At 40.9% G+C, this 22,377-nt stretch overlaps 1 protein-coding gene across 11 annotated transcripts in view; it reads right to left on the reverse strand.

Annotated features, from left to right (window-relative positions):
- fhit (fragile histidine triad diadenosine triphosphatase) overlaps window positions 1-22,377 on the reverse strand; it is a 1,333,995-nt gene that overhangs the window by 152,942 nt on the left and 1,158,676 nt on the right. For 8 of the 11 annotated variants that reach the window (XM_087994384.1, XM_087994387.1, XM_087994390.1 and 5 more), the window contains one exon: window positions 8,949-9,603. In XM_087994384.1, the coding sequence (XP_087850510.1) occupies window positions 9,502-9,603 (102 nt within the window). In that variant the 3' untranslated portion in view covers window positions 8,949-9,501. Of the gene's footprint in view, window positions 1-8,948; window positions 9,604-22,377 lie in introns of those variants that run through there. The other 3 variants (XR_015759402.1, XM_087994389.1, XM_087994388.1) reach the window with 2 other exon arrangements.

Consider the following 22,377-nt stretch of genomic DNA (forward strand, 5'->3'; position numbering starts at 1 on the left):
GGAACTGCAAAACCTACGCCCACACCTCCTCCCTCACCTCCATCCAAGGCCCCAAAGGAGACTTCCACATCCATCAGTTTTACCTGCACATCCACCAATATCATTTATTGTATCCGTTGCTCCTGATGCAGTCTCCTCTACATTGGGGAGACTGGATGCCTCTTAGCAGAGTGCTTTAGGGAACATCTCTGGGACACCTGCACCAATCAACCACACTGCCCTGTGGCCCAACATTTCAACTCCCCCTCCCACTCAGCCAAAGACATGGAGGTCCTGGGCCTCCTCCACTGCCGCTCCCTCACCACCCGACGCCTGGAGGAAGAACGCCTCATCTTCCGCCTCGGAACACTTCAACCCCAGGGCATCAATGTGGACTTCACCAGTTTCCTCATTTCCCCTTTCCCCACCTCACCCCAGCTCCAAACTTCCAGCTCAGCACTGTCCCCATGACTTGTCCTACCTGCCTATCTTCCTTTCCACCTATCCACTCCACCCTCCTCTCTGACCTATCACCTTTATCCCCACCCCCAGTCACCCATTGTACTCTTTGCTACCTTCCCCCACCCTCCTCCCTGACCTATCACCTCTATCCCCCATTCACCTATTGTACTCTATGCTACTTTCTCCCCATCCCCACCCTCCTCTCATTTATCTCTTCACCCTGCAGGCACTCGGCCTCTATTCCCGATGAAGGGCTTTTGCCCGAAACGTCGATTTTCCTGCTCCTCAGATGCTGCCTGAACTGCTGTGCTTTTCCAGCAGCACTCTAGTCTAGAATCTGGTTTCCAGCATCTGCAGCTCTTGTTTTTACCTATTCTGGATGGTCTCAGGCTTCTCAAACATTGTTGGAACTGCACTTACACAGGAAAGTGGGATGTATTCCATTCTGACTTGTTAAATGTGGACAACCTTTGGAAAGTCAGGAGGTGAGTTACTCACTGCAAGATTCCTCACTTCTGACGTGCTTTTGTAGCCATTGTATATATATGACTAATCCAGTTTTTTTTTTGGTTAATGCTAGTTCGAGATTCAGTGATGGTAATGCTATTGAATGTCAAGGGGTACGATTAGATTCTCTTTTGTTGGAGATGGTCATTACCTGGTATTTATGTGGTGCAAATGTTACTTGTCAATTTTCAACCTAAGTTTTCTTATTGGTAGAAAGGCATGCTGGCTCTATTTTGTCCCAGAAGAACATGCGGCTTGTCTGTGTGTTTTTTCTTCACTTTTCATGTCATTCAATAAATGTTACTCTATCAACTGGTTGAAGGTTTTCAAACAAGTGATGCTCCCAGATTGAACAATGACAAGATGTTATGCTATGGGTGTCAGACAGGGATCTAACATAATACAGAGCTAGCGACAATAGCCTCTGTAGCTACATTCTTGTAGCTGCAGTTACTATGACAGCCAGAGAGATGGCTGTCTCAGGTAATAAATGTAGAAATGTGAACTTACATTACCAGAGAAGTATCATTCATATATAGGCTCTCAAAAGCTTTTTTTTTTTCGCTTCCCTCCTACTATCTGTACTGTGAAAGCCTATTTGCGGCTGGCAGCACTCGGCTTCACGCAGAGGTTGGTTTTCAATATGTCACCAGTGGCCTAAATCCTGAAGGTCTGGACAGGCAATTATTTCTGATGCCTATGAGTGTAAGATAGAAAAGCACAGCAGCATAGAGGTGCAGTGTGGAGATGATGCAGTGGGCAATGGAAATAGTTTGAGATAACTCATGAGAACTCAGGAAGAGAAACTCTCAATGCAACTCCCTAGAATGGACTCTTAGCCAATTTTTGGTAAATCTCAGCCCACAATCCCACTGTCAACGTCTGAAGCCAGCTCAGGCCACTCCTACTTTATGGCTGCAGCAAGTTTCCCACTCCATTGCTGGGGAAGAGTTCATCTCTCCAATTCTTCACCAACCCAAACGATACATCAAGTTATGCACAATTGAAATCCGATAAAGCCTTTGCTCTCTCGAACCTAACGTTGTGCATTGTTTTTCTCACATTTCCAATTCCAAATCCTTCAAATTCTAAGTACTGGAGATGTATTTGTATCATGCTAGTCCTCATGCCAGAAAAGCTGCTAAAAATCACACTGTATGTCATTGCTGCATGACATCCACTCAGACCCATCCACTCCCAACTCACTTCTGAGTTATCACGAGAGCCATAGCTTTTCAGATGGAATGTTAAACCAAAACCCCATCTGCTTATTCAGGAGATTATAAACACTACTACATCAGTACACAGAATTGCAGTCCTCTGCATTCCTCAACAAATATCACTGAGACATCATTCATCTCATTGTTGTTTGCAAACTATGATGCTTAGTTACATAACAACTATGAACATGGCATGACCATACAGTATTTCAAAAGTAGTCATTGACAACAAGGGACTTTGGGACGTACTGAGGGTGCGAATTTGTTTGTTCTTTTACTTAGGATTACTACTATACCCATTTTTAATGGCACATCCCATGGTAATGCAATGCACAGCACTGTGGCTCAGTGGTTAGCACTGCTGAGCACTAGTGTCCCAGGTTCAATTCCAGCCTCGGGCAACTGTCTGTGTGGAGTTTGCACGTTCTCCCGGTTTCTGTCGGATGCTCTGGTTTCCTCCTGCAGGCCAGGTGAATTGGCCATGCTAAATTGTCCATAGTGCTAGATGCATTAGTCAGAGGGAAATGGGTCTGGGAGGGTTGGTGTGGACTGGTTGGGCCGAAGGACCTGTTTCCAAACTGTAGGGAATCTAATCAAAATTATAATATTATTATTCAAAATTGTAATGATCCACATCAAGTAAATCCGTCTCACCAAAATGAATATGGGTATTTCTTCAAGGCTGATTCAAATTCAGTAAAAAAGAGTGTGATTAATATTTGGCAGTCCACTGAGAATATACATTGCGTTTCTTCAGTTCTTAATGATCAAACAGCAATGCTCTATTCCAAGATATTAAATTTAGCAATGATCCAATATTTTCTTGCTCAGAAGCTGAAGCCCTTAACAAGCAGCATCCATCCAAGGGTTGCATTTTGATGTTACAATTATCAGTGCTCTAAAATGTACTGATACTTATGAAACATACGTTGGAGATCTTGTGGTAAATGTATGAAGTCAAAAATACAGTGACAACTGTACATTTTTTGAGTGATCAAATTTACCTAACTGTGTGACTAAATGAATTTATATGGACTTCAGTTTTGAATTCAGCAAGGCTCCACATGGTCGAATGGATAGCAAGATTAGATCACATGGAGTCCAGAGGTAGTTAGCCTATTGGATACCAAATTGCCTTGAAGGTAGGAGACAGGGCTGGTAGGAGACAGGGCTGGTAGTGGAGGGTTATTTTTGGACTGGAGGCCTGTGACTAGCAGTGTATCACAAGGATCGGTGCTGGGTCCACTGTTTTTCATCATTTATACAAATGATTCGGATGTGAAAATAGGAGGTATGGTTTGTAATTTTGCAGATGACACCAAAATAGATGGTTTAGTAGACAGTGATGAACCTTATCTCAGAGTACAATGGGATCTTGATGAAATGGGCCAATAGGCAGAAGAGTGGCAGATGGAATTTAATTTAGATAAATGTGAGATGTTGCGTTTTGGTAAGGCAAACCAGGGCAAGACCTTTAGATTAGATTAGATTACAGTGTGGAAACAGGCCCTTCGGCCCAACAAGTCCACACCGACCCGCCAAAGCGAAACCCACCCATACCCCCACATTTACCCCCTACCCAACACTACGGGCAATTTAGTATGGCCAATTCACCTGACCCTGCACATCTTTGGACTGTGGGAGGAAACCGGAGCACCCGGAGGAAACCCACGCAGACACGGGGAGAACGTGCAAACTCCACACAGTCAGTCGCCTGAGGCGGGAATTGAACCCGGGTCTCAGGCGCTGTGAGGCAGCAGTGCTAACCACTGTGCCACCGGGGGGGGACATATACACTTAATGGTAAGGTCCTGGGGAGTGTTGCCGAATGAAGAGACATAGGGGTGCAGTTGCATAGTTCCTTGAAAGTAGATTGATTTAGAGTCATAGAGTCACAAAGTTGTAGAATCATACAGCACAGAAACAGACAGGATGGTGTTTGGTACACTTAGATTCATTGGTCAGTGCACCGACTATATGAGTTGGGACATCATGTTGTGGCTGTACAGGACAATGGTGAACCCACTTTCCTGCTATGTGAAAGATATTGTTAAACTTCAAAGGGTTCAATAAATATTTACAAGGATATTGCTGAGATTTGAATTATTGGAAGAGGCGGAACAGGCTGAGGCTTTTGCCCCTGGAGCTTCGGAGACTGAGGGGTGACCTTATAGAAGGGCATGGCTAGGATGAATAGCCAAGGTCATTTTCCAGGGTAGGAGAGTCCAAAACTAGGGGGCATAGGTTTAAGATGAGAGGGGAGAGATCTAAAAAGGACTTGAGGTGTAATGTTTTCGCTCAGATAGTGGTGCATGTAAGGAATGAGCTGCCAGAGGAAGTGGTAAAGGTGGGTACAATTACAACATTTAAAAGGCATCTGGATGGGTATATGAATAGGAAGGGTTTAGAGGGAAATGGGCCAAATGTTGGGAAATGGGACTAAATCAGATTGGGCTGTCTAGTTGGTGCAGGGACTGGAGGGTCTGTTTCTGTGCTGCATAACTCTACGACTTTGTGACTCTATGACTCTGAACCAATCTGATCCTTTCCCATATTTTTAAATAATTCAAAAACATTGCACGAGTTAGATATGGTATCAAAACTCTGGAAAGAAATTGTGAATCATTAATCTAAATCATAGGAATTAGTTTAGCAGCTAGCACAACCAGAAAGCTTATGAAAGCTGAAAAAAGTTGTTCAACAACTAAGGTTTACCTGATATTTACAAATAGAATTTCATAGCATTTTTGAGCCATTCTTATGGCCTGTGTGCAAATGGTCAGGAGTTTTCTGTAATGTCTGATGACTGTAATTATCACAAATCCAACAGAAACACAAGAAAGTAACATGTGATTCAAAAGGTCGTTTTTTTCTTGACATTTCATTGTTCATTCATCTTATGAAATAAGGGTGATAGCCTTTCAGGCCCATCCTATCTGTAGTATAACAAAGTCTGGGTTTCTGCAGTGTATAACAGAACTATAAAAGAATTGAGTCGCACAGAATACGAATCAAGCCTAACTCATTGCTGTAAAGCTGTCTGACATTAACCATACAAGACATAAACATATATGCCATTTTTATTCATTTGTCAAGCCTGATAGAAGAACTATTTTTGATAGATCAAAACAATATGCAATAGAGGCATTTAGTTAACGGAAAAACATTGATTTGACTGAAAAACTGATAATCTTGGAATTGTTCAACAGTACACTTGACTGATATCTAAACTGTCAGTCTTGAGATGTTGGTGTAACGGTGTTATCACTGGATTAAGAATCCAGAGATCAGACTAATGCTTTAGGAACAATGATTTAGTGAATCATTGAAATGGTTTAATGAACCATTTGAACAATAATCATTCAAAAACCATCATGATAGCTGAGGGAATTTAGATTCTGTAATAAATTCTGGAATATAAAACTATTCTCAATAACACTGATCATGACAACTCTTATTGATTGTTGTAAAACCCATCTAAATCCCTAATATCCTTTAAGGAAATAAATCTGCTGTTTTTCACCTGTAGTCTGGGCTATATGTGACTCCAAGCCCACATTACTGATTACTTCAAGTAGATTCTGAACTGGCATTTGAAATGGTCTGGCAATGCATTAAGTTCATGTGCAGTTCGGGATGGCCAACAAATGCTATCCTTGCCAGTGTTCTCCTGTATTCCATGAAAGAATAAGTTAAAAATCATACAACACCAGGTTATAGTCCAACAAGTTTATTGGGAGGAACAAGCTTTCGGAGCACTGCTCTTTTGTCAGGTAGCTAGTGGGGCAGGATCATAGGTTGCAGAATTTATAGTAAAAGATCAAAGAGTCATGCAACTGATGTGAAGTATTGAACAAACCTAGATTACTGTTCAGTCTTTAATCACTTAGAATGGGAATGCAGGTTATGACCGATTAACGTATAAATCCTTCTTTCAAATAATGGTCCCAAGATAACTTAAGGTCCTGTCAGTCTAAAAAAAAGGAGACAACTCAGTTTAAACAATGCAGGCCTGGATTTTGTGATAGTAGTGATGGCAAAACTTACCATTGTCTGTAACTACTCCTGAGATGTTAACTCTGTTTATCTCTCTACCGCTATTGCTCAACCTTCTGTGCTTTATTTTGGAATGGTAAGTCAGTGTTATAGAGATTTCAGGATCATTAAAGACAGCTTTCTTCAATAACAATGATAAACATTGCCATTTCAATGAAGAATGAACATACCTGACCATTGGCTTGCAATTCAGTTGACAATCTTTAAAAGAGCATGAAATGATCGAATCAGCGGTCATGTGACAACAATCCTCCTGCCTTTAAACTGACTCAGATATGAGGGATATGCTGGATCATAAAAGAACAGTACAGAATTGGAAAACAAAAAGCCTGTGATTGAGACTTAAGGGAGTTAGAGGTCTTGCAAATGTATTTCATCATTAGATTTTCATGTCTGAAAAGCTGAATACTCACAGATTTTAGTTCTCTTTTATCACTGCAATTATTGTAAACTCCATTATGAACTGAATTCACCATTAAAATTATTTTTAAGAAATTAATGTAATGAGTGATTACTTATGCTTCATTTGAGTTGAGCCAAAAGCTCTGAGCTTAGCTCCTTTGATCTATCCACTGTGATTGGAGTGCAAATCCGGAATGTGTGATCTGCAGTCAAGTTTTACAGAAGCAGATGCTGGCTGTGAGCATTGACATGCAGAAACAGATAACATGAATGATTCACTGGATTGTGAACAACATAAAAATAGTGAGGACTACAGGGAGAAACAGGATAAGAGAAGTAATGATTGGCACAACGATGATCACATCAAATTAGGTTGGACGACATTCCATGTGTCTGGAAGTAGACAGATTTACTTTATGGTTTTTGCTGTTGTGTTGAATACTGTGCAACTTTTTAAAAATCTGTTCATATAGGTGTTAGTAGATATTAATTATAAGAGCATGGGTTTGACTCCAGGAGCTGGGTGGAAGGGGATCTTAATTTTATGAGTGTTTAGTGAAAGGACTTTTTTTTCTATCTTGCTTGGAAGCAGTCAACAATGACTTGGAGCTCAGTTTCTGTTTGAGCCTACTCACAGTGTCAGTATGCAACTGATGACTGAGTGACTGAAGTTAGAGTGGTTTTGGTTGGGCAGTTTCCTGTCAGTTCTACGGGCTATCTCCTTGCCTGCAGTTATTTGCTGGAGGTTAGTTGCACAATTGCAGTGATTAAATTCAGTGGCAAGATCCTGGGAAATGGACAATTTTCCATTGCTGTGGAGCTTTCTCAAGGCCAACAGGCAGGCAGAGACCTGGAAACTCATCATCATCTGCAATGAGTCAGCTTAGCTTTCAACCAACTGAGGAAAAAAGTTTGTGAGGACCTGGTTCTGAAATCCATACAAAATTCATAGTTTACCAGGAAGCAGTGATCACCATGCTCTTAGAAGCTTTTGAGATTTGGCCGATCTTCAGTGAGCACCTCAACACTGGAGAAGTATTCTCCAAAACTGGTGGTAAGAAAAGTGATCCAAAATTATCCTTTCCCAGGCCAAGTTATTCAGTATTAGGGTTCTAACAACTGGAAACCAGCTCTGCTGGATGGAACATACTGTTCATGTCAAGACTAGAGTGGTGCTGGAAATGCATAGCAGGTCAGGCAGCATCTGAGGAGCAGGAAAAATCGACGTTTCGGGCAGGAGCCCTTCATCAGGAATCGATTCCTGATGAAGGGCTCCTGCCTGAAACATCGATTTACCTGCTCCTTGGCTGCTGCCTGACTTGCTGTGTATTTTCAGCACCACTCTAATCTTGACTGTAATCTCCAGCATCTGCAGTCCTCACTTTTGCCATGCTGTTCACGTGCCTGGCATCAAACACCAAAAACAAATGCTTCACTCAGTCACAGCAGGAAACTCTCAGGACGATAATGGAAACATTTCAGGATGACCTCAAAGCATCCATGAAGAGGGCAACGATACCTGCGACTGATTAGAGACCCCAATTTGTAATTAATAGATAAGGCTCTCTCAGAAAGAACCGAACACATCAAGAGACTTCAATGGGAATGTGCAGAGGTAAAGTCAAGGTGGTTAAGGACATGCACAAACAAGACAAACCAGCTACCCAAGTCTTCCAACAACACCTGTTCCTTGGCAGATTGCACATGGAACTTATAAGCCATCTCTGAAGCCTCAAACCAGAGTGGAAGCAAGTCATCTGTGAACCTGAGGGACTGCCCAAGAGGAGGATGTTGTCCAATGCTCTTATTTTCTGAAGTATTTTAAAACACAAAAATGTATTACTATTTGACAGTAGGTTTAAGAAATCTTAAAGTTCATATATGTTAAAAAGATCAAAAGAAAACATAATCTCACTGTTGGTTAATTGAATTTAAATGGATAAAATTACTAAAAAATAATGAAACAGAAAGAATTCTTTCAGATGATTTGAAAAGTTTAAAGTCTGCCTTAAGAGTTGTGCCATTTATAAAATAACTAAAGTGGAACTTATAAAATGTTCACAAAATGTCTTGTGCAACATTTCACGATGTTCATATCCAAGTATACTGCGAGATTAATAATTTAATCAGCTGACTGAATACAATCCTCCATTACATACCTCCACCAAACATGTAGTTGTGAGAAAAAAAAGCTTCACAATTTTTACTCATGTTTATATTTTCACAGTGCTGTGTAAAAAGTGGAAAACAGCCATTTTTTTATGACATACATTTCTCATTGATTTATGTTTTGTAATTATGACAAAGATCATTTGAAAATTGTTACATGTTTAGAGAATTCTTTAATAGCATTCAGGAGCATCAATATTGGCTCTGCAATACTGAATGAAACAGTTTCCACTGAATGATAAACTATATATTAATCAAAATAACTAAATTATTAGATGTGCAATTCAGTACAACATGGAAGAGTCACATTTTAATAAGATACATTGTCAAAGCTTTTTAAGAATCTCTGCTTTTAAAGAACATTAGATATATGATTGGTTGATGTCCTGGAAATCTGGTCTTCAAGTATTGTTTCATTATGTGTAGTTGAGATGCGTCCACACACAATCCTGGAGAAGCACTGATTTAACCTTCCAAATTCTTGGCTGAAAATCATTCAACATGATGGTAATGTAGACACAAGGAGACAGAATATCACAGCTAGCCAAGCCAATTATTTATGCATGTTTATGCAAACATTAGTGGATACTGTCCAATGCTACTTGTCTCTAAAACATTCAAATTTATTACTATTTGACATCTAAGTTCAACAAATCTTTAAAAGTCTATGCATGCACAAAAAAAAACATACTGTAGTTGTTGTTAGCTAGATGAAGTACTTTCTGAGTTCAGCAGCCTCTGATGCCATCTCCTCCTCTGTCCTCCACTGGGGTGATTCTTCAAGTGCCTCTTGGTCATGCTTCTGGAGCTTCATTGGTTCCAAGTGTAGGAAAGAAGATAAATATAGGTATTGAAGAATTAAACTCTACACCTTTACTCAAGTCATCAAGTTAAACTGATATAACATTGTCTGGCCTGTGTGAACATTAGGAATTTTAAAAGTGTATTAGAGACAGAGGTACCTTGACTCAAAATTCATTAGCAGGGTCCTTTGATTCTTCTACTATGCTCATATATTTGTAAGTTTACATACTGATGGGCTGCTGAAGTGTGCAAAGTTTGAATTTCATACAGATCAACCTCACTAATCTTAGTTTCTTAATCAGACTACTTTAGATGCATTTACACTGCAAGTTATTCAATTGAAACTCTGTGAAATCAGCAGTCATTTCTGGGTTCCTTCTGTAACATTGCTAAGTTCAGCTTTCTTAACACAGAAGCAAAATGGTAGAACTCACAGGAAACTAAGGTTGGAACTGAAACAAGCAAGGGTAGTTCACAGGTGCCAGATCCAAGTGATCCATACCATATAAGTGTCAACAATAAAATTGGCTTTTGCAAAACAGTTTAATCTGTGAGAATCCTGCACTGCCAGTGAGGTGTTTAAACTGCATGGGAATTAATGCAGTTCCTTACAATAATAGGTTACACATTTGGAAGCTCGACAACAACTAGGGCAAAGCAGGTTGCTTGGTTGGCATTCATCCAACACTTCACACATTTAACCCCCCTCCAGCACATTGTGTACTGTCTACAATGACCTGCCAACTTCAAACAGTAACTTATCAATAACAGTACCTACCAAATCACAGCCTCTACCATCTAGAAAGACAAGGCAGCCAATATATGGACAACATTCCACCTGCAAATTTCCCTCCACACCGTTCTAACTTGGAAGTATTTCATGTTCCTTACTATCACTCATTCAAAAGCTAGAACTCCCCTTCTAACAGCATTGTAAATGTTCCTAGGCAACATGGACTGTTGCTGTTAAAGAAAATGGCTCAATACTACCTTTGCGATTGAGAAAGAGCAACAAATGATGCATATATCCCATAAAAGAATACGCAATGTTAGATTAGATAGAATAGCATCAAATGCAAAAATATCAGCAATTCATAGAGACATGGAGTCATAGAGTCATTCAGCAAGGAATCAGACCCTTTGGTCCAGCTAGTCCACACCAACTATGACACCAAACTAAACTAGCCCCACTTACCTGTATTTGGCCCATATCCCTCCAAACCTTTCCTATTCCCAAACTTATCCAAATGTCTTTTAAATGTTGTAACTACCTGCATCCACCACTTTCTCTAGCAGTTCATTCCACTCATGAATCACCCTTGGTGCAACAAAGTTGCCCTCTCATACCTTTTTAAAACTTTCTCCTCTCGCCTTAAAGATTTGCCCCCTAGTTTTGAACTCACCCACTCTGGGGAAAAGACCCTTGCTCTTCACCTTGTATATTCCCCTCATGATTCTGTAAACCTCTATAAGGTCACTCCTCAACCTCATACGCTCCAGTAAAAAAAAGTCCCAGCCTATCCAGTCTATTTTATAACTCAAATCCTCCATTCCCAGCAACATCCTGAAAAACCTTTCCTGAACCATATGCAATTTAATAATATCTCTCCTCCAGCAGGGTGACCAGAACTGCACTCAGTACTTCAGAAGAGGCCTCATCAATGCCCTACACATCCTCAACATAACTTACCAACCTCTATACTCATAGATCTGAACAATGAAGGCAAGCGAGCTAAACACGTTCCTAACAATCCTGTCTCCCCGACGCAAATACCGGGTGGGTTTGTACAATCATTGACAATGGTTTCATGGTCATCATTAGACCGTTAATGCCAGATTACAATAGAGGCTAAACACAAAACACATGACCTCTGAGGAAATAAAACTTTATTTGCACAGAGCATTTCATACATATAATGTGTATTGTGACATTCCCATGACCGAACAGATCTGTCATACGAGTTGCAGTATTTGCTTGAGGTAAGTGCAGAAATTGGATTATTGCTGTGACAGCATTCTGTAGTCTCTGGTCATAAAGTCATATTATAAAACTTGTTTCTGATAAAGCAGTGTGTCACAAGAATAATTTGTAAGCACACAAGTCTGGCATCCTACAATTTCTGAAAATTATTTTCCTCTGACCTGTGCATAGAACATGGAGACTATTTTCTTGTACTTTGCACTAATGACAATAGGAAATACCAACTTCCATGAATACCATGGATGTAAAAATACAAAAACGTTAAAGAAGAAAATGACATTCATGCTCTTAACCATTTCTTCGCAGACTACTTGATTTTCCCTTTCATGAAGTGAAACTTGTTAAAGTCCTGAAAGAGGTAAGCACAGTAGAAACTTCAAAGGAGAAGGTTTGAAAAATTTCTTTTGAGCCCCTTGAAGCAAACTAGCAAAATACCAGAATATAATTGTATCATTGCAGCTTATGATATTCAACCCTGGCCAGTTCTGCTTTACTGATGGTGTCTCCATCGTCCCTGCAGCAAAGAAATCATCATGTTCCAGAGATATGATCATCACTTTTGCTGACATTTATCCATACCAAATTTAATCATGTTCTCAACCAGATAAATATCTAATATGATACCTCGAGATCACAAACCCATTACTCTTCATTACTAATAGCTCAGTCACCTATGCATTTGATGTACCAGTATAAATTCAGCCATTTTTACCAGATAAGAAGAATTTGCTTATTTCAGAATTATTTTAAAAATGTCTTCCATTGAAGACATTTGGCCATAAGTTATGTTTTAAATAATAACAGAAATTGTTGGAAAATCTCAGCAAGTCTGACAGCATCTGTCGAGAGAAACCAGAGTCAGAACATAGAACATAGTATATAGAAAAGTACGGCCCACGATATTGTGCCGAGGTTTAATCCTAATATAAAATATAGTAACTGCTCACCCTTCAACTTACTGCTATCCATGTGCATGTACAGCAGTCACTTAAATGTCCCCATTGACTCTGCTTCCACCACCACAGCTGGCAACGCATTCAATGTGTAAAGAACCTACCTCTGACATCTCCTTTATACCTTCTTCCTAACATCTTCAAACTATGACTTCTCGTACTAGTCAATCCTGCCCTGGGAAAAGTCTCTGGCTATTGACTCTATCTCTTCCTCTCATTATTTTGTACACCTCAATCAGGTCTCCTCTCTTTCTCCTCCTCTCCAGAGAGAAAAGTCTGAGCATATTCAACATTTCTTCATAAGGCAAGCCCTCCAGTCCAGGCAGCATCCTGGTAAACCTTCTTTGCACCCTCTCCAAAGCCTCTGTATCTTTCCTATAGTAGGGCGACCAGAACATTTTGGGTTCTGAAGAATGGTCAAAGGACCTGAAATATTAGCTCTGATTTCTCTCCACAGATGCTACCAGACCTGCTGAGATTTTCCAGCAATTCCATTTTTTGTTTCAGATTTCCAGCATCTGCAGTTCTATCAGCTTTTTGTCTCAGGTTTTCGGTGTTTAACCAATCCATTTTGTAAAACAATTACAGGCTAAAGACATTTAGCTGAAACATGTACTTAATAATTGACCAGGCACTGAAGATATACACTTAAGCCAGATAAATAAGCCAGTTTATGGGAAACATATGTCTCTTTCAAAAGCTATTCATTAAGGGTTAATGTCCTCATCCCAGACTGATTAAATAAAGGTTCATGTTCATAACAAGCACATAAGATATTTTCTTTAAAACAGCACAGCAGGAGAAATGGTATGATTCATTTATGGGCCAATGAGTAAATTATTGAACAAAGAAAGAGTCAAAAGACAGCCCTCCAAAATGGCAGAGATTGTGGTGAAGAACAATGAATACGAGAGCAGACTGTTCCCCAGCTAGACCACGATAAAGACAGCATATATTGAAAGAAAAAATTTACTTAGCCTAAATCAATGATCAAAAGGCTCACCATGAAAAATTAAGCTATAATCGAGATAGTAAGGCAGATTTTTTTTTTTATTATTGACCAGAGTTGTGTAGTTTTCTGAGGCAAGATTAGATTTGTTGCATCAGTTAAAAATTGCACATCTATTTGACTGACTGGGTGTTTTCATCCAGCTTTGGAAAATTAAAGTACGTTCAAAAGTAACAATAGGCAGAATCTTTGATGAACCTGACCAACATGGACTACAGATGGAAATGTGGCAGAATCACACAAATCCAACAAAGCTCATCACAATGTCAGGAACAACTCATTGCATCTTTTACAAAAGCTCTAGATATCAAATTGAGTTTCTCACTTGACAGTAGTGAGTTCCTTATTGAGGAGGATTATTGCTTGTTAACAACTTCACTAACATGCAGCTATCTGTACCACTGGTTAAGAGCAAACTAAACACCAACAATTCTCAAAATGCAAGTCAGAGCAGCTTACTGCTTGCTCCAAAGGACTTCCATTTTACACGCTGGGTGCAAACATCTCAGACCATGCTTCATGGACACTGGACACATTCACTCATGTCCATGGACACTGGCATTTGGCACGTTCCAGCTTCTAAAAACACTCAAGACACATCTCTGATCCACTTGTAATCTGCTTCTGCATTTCAATGCTGCACCTTGGGCTGCTTTGGCAACTATCAGTGCAGGGACATGGACCCAGCACATTGTCTGCACCAGGCTGTATCTCTGAGCTATTCACTTCCTTTCTTTGCAATCACTCTGGCACCAACCCACACCTTTACTTCCACTGTATTGATGACTGTATCAGCGCCACCTCGTGCTCCCACAAGGAGGTTGAGCAATTCATCAACTTCACTAACATCTTCCAATCTGACTCAAGTTCACCTGGACCATCTCTGACACCTCCCTCTCCTTCCTAGACTTCTCCATATCTGTCTCCAATGACCAACTCAACATGGATGGCTATTTCAAACCCATCAATTCCCACAGCTACCTTGACTACACCTCCTTCCACCCCTCTACATTGGGGAGACAGGACATTAACTCATGGAGCATTTCACTGAACATCACTGGGACACACGCACCAAACAACCCCACCCCACTGTGGCCCATCACTTCAACTCCCCCGCCCACTCTCTCAAGGACATGCAATTCTTCGGCCTCCTCCACTGCCAAATCAAAGTCACCTGATGCCTGGAGAAAGAACACCTCATCTTCTGCCTTGGGATCCTTCAACCACACGGCATCAACATCAACCTCACTAATTTCCAATTCTCCTCTCCCACCACCTAATCCCAGATCCAACCCTCCAACTTGGCACCGCCCTCTTGAACTGACCTACCTGTCCATCTTCCTTTCCATCTATCCGCTCACCCTCCAGACCGATCTATCCTAATTACGCTGCACCTGCATTCTACCTATTGCCATCCACTTACCTTCCTACCACCCCAACCTCCCTATTTATCTCTCAGCCCCCTTTCCCTTTCCACACTCCTGATGAAGGGCTTATGACTGAAATGTCAACTCTCCTGCTCCTCGGATGCAGCCTGACCTGCTATGCTTTTTCCAACACCACATTTTTGACATCTCCAACTCTGCAGTCCTCACTTTCTCCTAATCACTCATTTTGAGCCCTCACAGTATCCCTACCTTGCCTTTTTTTCAACTTGGCCCTCACTCAGAGATACCAGGTTGTTGTATTGCATTGGATTTATGCAGGTATAAAGGCAAGAAACTTGGCAATATCATCAATAGTGCTCATGGGAGGGGTCTTTGGTCAGAGGATCCCAATACAGTAAAGCACGGGCAGCCTCTGATGAACCCAAAGAGCTTGGACATGGTGAGTCATCTATCCAGGGTGGTCAGAGTCAGAAACATCTCTTCATAAAGGGTGAGGAGCCAAATAGCAGATAGGCCAACACCAATCGTGACACTTTTGGCCCTATTTGGGGCTGTCTTCCTTCTAGATTGGGAGACAAACAGATATTAAAGAATGTGATTTCGGGTAGCATAACTGTTATATTTAGTGCAGATGGGGAGGTGTCCCAATTGATTGGGTAAGGAGCGCAGAGGGTGTGGATGGTTAGTGCATCGGGGTTTGAAGTGGGTGACAGAAGATCTTGCAGCCAATAATGAGATTGGTGGAGGCTGATGGGAGGTAGATATAGACACAGAGTTACAGTGAGTGTATGGTATCAGAGAGATGATGATGTGCTTATGCTGATGTAGTGGTTCTTCCTACATTGCTATGCACTCTTCCAGATGGTTGAGACTGCACTGATCCAGGTGGCAACCTTGGACTATGTTGGCATGGCCTCATCAGCCGGCCATGGGGAAAGAGGACAGTTCGCTTCTCATCACCTCAGCCCATAGGACCTGCAGGTCTCTTCCCACAAAACCAGCTTTCACTGGTCTACTGTGTCTGGGGAAAGGGTCAGGAACAGTGCAAGGAGCTCTGGACTGAAAGTACTTGTCTGAGTGCACAAAGGCTTTTTTAAAACTGGCGCCAACACCAGGGATGCTGAACCATTGCAGGATATCCTGGCAGTGGTTCTGGGAACAGTGAGTGGTAGATTGAGCTAGCAGCTGATGTGGAGGCTAGGATAGGCAGTTAATGAAGTGAATTTGCAATGAGAAAACTCACCAGGGCAGGCATGAAAAACCATCCAAAACAAAACTCGAATCAAATTGCATTTAGCCAAAAAAAAAAAATAGGATTCAGCCCAAATCTAATTTAGACCAACATCTAATTCAGGCGAGGAGAAGATCAGATTGTTACAACACTGGTTTCGGCCATCGGATAATTATAAAATTGGTCAGCATTGGGCACTGTTAATATTTACTGTAGGAATAAAGTTAGTGGATGATTCAAGACAAATATTGGTTGCCTTCCCAGTTTAATATTGGCTCTATATATACAAATGCTTTCCCTAAACTATTTTGTTAATTTATTGATTTCGCTGGTATTTTAAGTATATCTCAATATTATAAGACTTATACTGTCATATAAGGATACAATGGCTGAGAATTTATACCATCTGGCATCATTTACAAATTTCTACTGATGGAATTCACACAGAAATGAGTGAGGCAAACTCTGCATCATATTTCTTCCATATCTGTGATATTTTACAAAATCACCATCTTTGTATTGAGTAATATATTTAGATATTCTGCTTTTAAAAGGAAACCGTAACTCTGGGACTCTGTTGTGCTTTGATATAAACAACAGGCTGCTTGAAGAGTATATATTTCAGTTCCAGAAAACAGAAGACGTGCAGATAAGGAAGTTTGGTACACACCAATCAAAGCCGTGGGTTGTATGAATCTGTTAGCAGATGTGGTGTGAAATTGATCTGAACATCCAACTTAGTATCAAACTCAAAATCATCAGATACCTTTGCAAACATTTTTTTTCAAGCCTCTTCAGAATGCTGCAATAAACGATCAAGTCATTTCTTACTTCTTCCAGTAAGAAACTTTTCTCTAGAAATTGTGAATGTAAACTGATTCTGATACAGATTTTCAAACATTTTGAGGCCTTATTTCATTCTGGTTGGCTGCCTGCCAGTACACTCCTGACAATAGTAGCATTGAATCCATTTAGATTTTGGGTTAAGCCTAAAGTAGGCGGCATGTAGACCTGAATATAATTCAAGGCATGCAGCCACTTAAAGAGGAACTGCTACCCCAGGGGCCAAGTGATCAAATAAATGTGCTCGTCACACATTGACATGGCTAAACTTTGGTCATAGGAGCAGTAAGGTGCCTTGCTTTTCAGATTGGACTGTAGAAATGTAATCGGATCAATGTGTCAGAGCAAAGAACTACCATTTCCTCAAAATAGTCACTGAGTTCCAACCGAATGGGTCACAGTGTCTCGAAGAGAGCAGCAGGGATTATCGATACACGCAGCACTGTGCTGTCATTTTGAATGAAAAGTTGTTCTCATATTTTCAACCTCATCAGGCAGGGCAAGATAAAAGACCCCCGTCATAATCCTGTTGTTCCCCCACCCATACAGCTTTCAACTAGCTGAACACAGCTTCCCAGTAATGTTCATTTAATTAGCTCAGGAGTGCACTGCCAAGGAGCTGTTATCAAATTGTCAGAAGAATCGTCCGTTATTCACCATGGTACACATTACAGCAGCTGTCTTTCTCAGCAATACCACCTTTTCTCAAGTGTTCAACTGCTGTTCTGACTACTACATTTTTCCAGCTTTTGTACTTGCATGATGTAAATTAATGCTGCATAGAGAGCATTCTGATACAGGATGGAGACAGACATTCCTTATTTTTGATTTTAATGTGCAGAATTGTTGATCGTGTGCGTGAACTGGGGTAGGTGAGAGAGCTGGCAAAAGCTTCGAAATGACTGGTTTGCTGCACTTCATTTTGGAATTCTGCCTCATCTGCAGCAGCCTGTGAGTCAGTCCAGGGTGGCAAGATTAGGCACCAACATGGATTAGCAGCAGCCAACAGAAGCACAGTATCAAATCAGAGAGGTTGCAGTCCATTCCTGGATCTTTTTACTCACTACCTTCTAAATTCAGAAATCTGCTGCTACGAGTTTCTCACCAAATAGTGAAAGTTTTAACTAATTACAATCAAACTCATACACATTATAGTAAATATTAAGTATGTTGCTGTTATACATTAATGACATGATTCCTCCCATGAAAATTTGTTCCAGACAAACCCCCTGCAACAACTGCATCAAGTAATGCTGGGATATAAATTGTGTTAGCTAAGCTAGTTTTTAACCTCAATTGCACTGAAACATAGTTAAAAAAGCCCTTTCAAGCTACAATTTCAAGAAACACATTCAGCTTACAGTTGCTACCAAATCTTGCCCCCCACTCCCCTAAAATTTTCCCCTCTCACTTTGAACTTGTGACCCTGAGTAATTGAGTCCCCCACTCTGAGAAAAAGCTTCTTGCTATCCACCCTGTCTATCCCTCTCATGGTTTCGTAGACCTCAATCAGGTCCCCCCTCAACATCTGTCTTTTGAATGAAAATAATCCACATCTACTCATTCTTCATAGCTCGTCCCCTCCATACCAGGTAACATCCTGATGAACCTCCTCTGCACCTTCTCCAAAGCATCCACATCCTTTTGGTAATGTGGCGACCAGAACTGTACGCAGTATTCCCAATGTGGCCGAACCAAAATCTTATACAACTGTGACATGACCTGCCAACTCTTGTACTCAATACCCTGTCCGATGAAGTAAAGCATACTGTATGCCTTTCTTGACCACTCGATTGACCTGCGTTGCCACCTTCATAGAACAATGGACTTGATCAACCAGATCTCTTTGTGCATCAATTTTCCCCAGGACTTTTCCATTTACTTTATAGTTTGCTGTTAGATTGGATCTTCCAAAATGCATCACCTCGCATTTGCCTGGATTGAACTACATCTGCCATTTCTCAGCCCAACTCTCCAATCTATCTATATTCTGCTGTATTCTCTTCATTATTTGTTACTCTACCAATCTTAGTGCCATCTGAAAATTTGTTAATCAGGCCACTTATACCTTCCTCCAGATCATTTATGTATATCACAAACAACTGTGGTCCCAGCACAGATCCCTGTGGAACATTACTGGTCACAGTTCTCCACTTTGAGAAACTGTCTTCCACTACTACTCTCTGTCTTCTGTTGCCCAGCCAGTTCTTTATCATCTAGCTAGTACACCCTGGACCCCATGCAATTTCACTTTCTCCATCAGCTTACCATGGGGAACTTTATCAAATGCCTTAATGAAGGTCATGTATATGGTGTCTTCAGCCCTTCCCTCATCAATCAATTTGGTCATTTCCTCAATGAATTCTATTACGTTGGTAAGACATGACCTTCCCTGCAAAAAACCATGCTGCCAATCACTGAAAAACCCATTTTCTTCCAAATGTAAATAGATCCTATCCCTCAGTATCTTCTCCAACAGCTTCCCTACCATTGAAATCAGGCTCACCAGTCTATAATTACCTCGATTATCCCTGTTACCCTTCGTAAACAAGGGGACAACATTAGCAATTCTCCAATCCTCCAGGACTTCATCCATATTCAAGGATGCTGCAAAGATATCTGTTAAGGCCCCAGCTATTTCCTCTCTCACTTCCCTCAGTAACCTGGAATAGATTCAACCCGGACCTGGAGACTTGTCCACCTTAATGCCTTTTAGAACACCCAACACTTCCTCCCTCCTTATGCCAGCTTGACCTAGAGTAATCAAACATCTATCCCTAAGCTCAACATCCGTCATGTCCCTCTCCTTGGTGAATAATCAACACAAAGTGCTCGTTAAGAATCTCACCCATTTTCTCTGACTCCACGCTTAACTTTCCTCCTTTGTCCTTGAGTGGGCCAACCCTTACTCTAGTTACCCTCTTGCTACTTATATATGAATAAAAGGCTTTGGGATTTTCTTTAACCCTGTTTGCTAAAGAAATTTCATTACCTCTTTTAGCCTTCTTAATTCCTCGCTTCAGATTGGTCCTACATTCCTGATATTCTTCCAAAGCTTCGTCTGTCTTCAGTCGCCTAGACCTTATGAATGCTTCCTTTTTCCTCTTAGCTAGTCTCACAATTTCACCTGTCATCCATGGTTCCTGATCTTGCCATTTCTATCCTCATTTTCACAGGAACATGTTTCTCCTGGGACTCTAATCAACATCTCTTTAAAAGCCTCCCACATATCAAATGAGGATTTACCTTCAAATAGCTGCTCCCAATCTACATTCCTCAGCTCCTGCCAAATTTTGGTATAGTTGGCCTTCCCCCAATTTAGCTCTCTTCCTTAAGGACCACTCTCATCTTTGAATATGAGTATTCTCAAACTTAAGAAATAAATTATAATTCTGGTCTAAAGGCTGTGAAATGATATCTAGATATCTAAATGCAGGGATTACAACCATATTGTAACACAACTATGAAGTCGGTTCTATGTTTAATAAGGCTTCTGAAATCTGATGAAATGTGTTGCAGAAAAACCTTTATAAGACGTTTAAAGATGTAGAACTGTTAGCTCAGAATTCCAATCATCTTTCCATTATGTTACATTGTCTGTACACCTGTTTTCGGGCACAACATAAACAAATATCATGCCCATTACTGAACAAATAGGTTGTAATGTTGGAAAATATCATGAATAAAAACACAATATGACACACAGCAAGACTAAATCATATACACAGCATGTCATTCTGCTCACAATGAATTTGATAAGTAGCAGTGAATGGTACGATGATATTAATCATTAAATATCATGGCTCGGAGTTTACAAAAAAACGTGGAGTGAGCTTGAGTGTTTCGGAGGCTGGTTGCGGAGATGTCCTGCAAATTTCATATCAGGATCTGATTATTATTTTTAGAATCTATTTCACAGTCATAGGCAGACACTCTGAGAGGCTGACAGCTGATGGACCTCTACTACCAGGCGACAGTTGGTAGAGTAAAGAAGAGGAGAGATCAGAAGCCACCTTCATGGTCTAAGTTTGCCTCCAACCAAGGTGTTTTCACTAGATAGGAACAAAAGTAGACCATTCAGCTCCTCCAGCCTGTTCCACCATTCAATTAGATCATGGCTGTGGACTAACTTCATATACCTGTCTTTGCCCACTATCTCTTAACTAAAGAGTCATAGAGATGTACAGCACGGAAACAGGCCCCTCAGTCCAACCCGTCCATGCTGACCCGATATCCCAACTCAATCCAGTCCCACCTAACAGCACCCGACCCATATCCCTCCAAACCCTTCCTATTCATATACCCTTCCAGATGCCTTTTAAATGTTGCAATTGTACCAGCCTCCACCACTTCCTCTGGCAGCTCATTCCATACACGTACCACCCTTTGTGTGAAAAAGTTGCCCTTTAGGTCTCTTTTATATCTTTCCCCTCCCACCCTAAACCTATGCCCTCTAGTTCTGGAATCTCTCACCCCAGGGAAGAGACTTTGTCTTTTTATCGTATCCATGCCCCTCATGATTTTATAAACCTCTATAAGGTCACCCCTCAGCCTCAATGCACCAGGGAAAACAGCCCCAGCCTGTTCAATTTCTCCCTATGGCTCAAATCCTCCAACCCTGGCAACATCCTTATAAATCTTTTCTGAGCCCTTTCAACTTTCAAAATATCTTTCTGATAGGAAGGAGACCAGAATTGCATGCAATATTCCAAAAGTGGCCTAACCAATGACCTGTACAGCTGCAACATGACCTCCCAACTCCTGTACTCAATACTCTGACCAATAAAGGAAAGCATACCAAACACCTTCTTCATTATCCTATCTACCTGTGACTTTACTTTCAACGAGCTATGAACCTGCACTCCAAGGTCTCTTTGTTCAGCAACACTCTCTAGGACCTTACCATTTAAGTGTATACGTCCTGCTAAGATTTGCTTTCCCAAAATGCAGCACCTCGCATTTATCTAAATTATACTCCATCTGCTACTTCTCCGCCCATTGTCCATCTGATCAAGATCCTGTTGTAATCTGAGGTAACCTTCTTTGCTGTCCACTACACCTCCAATTTTAGTGTAATCTGCAAACTTACTAACTACACCTCTTATGCTCACATCCAAATTATTTTTATAAATGATGAAAAGTAGTGGACTCAGCACCGATCCTTGCAGCACTCCACTGGTCACAGGCCTTCAGTCTGAAAAACAACCCTCCTCCACCACCCTCTCTCTGTCTTCTATCTTTGAGCCAGTTCTGTATCCAAGTGGCTAGTTCTCCCTGTATACCATGAGATCTAACCTTGCTAACCCGTCTCCCATGGTGAACCTTGTCGAACACCTTACTGAAGTCCATATAGATCACATCTACCGCTCTGCT

This window comes from Chiloscyllium plagiosum, unplaced genomic scaffold (genome assembly GCF_037043375.1).
Source record: "Chiloscyllium plagiosum isolate Xiang-an unplaced genomic scaffold, Cpla_swu_hap1 HiC_scaffold_14, whole genome shotgun sequence".
NCBI classification, from domain to species: domain Eukaryota; kingdom Metazoa; phylum Chordata; class Chondrichthyes; order Orectolobiformes; family Hemiscylliidae; genus Chiloscyllium; species Chiloscyllium plagiosum.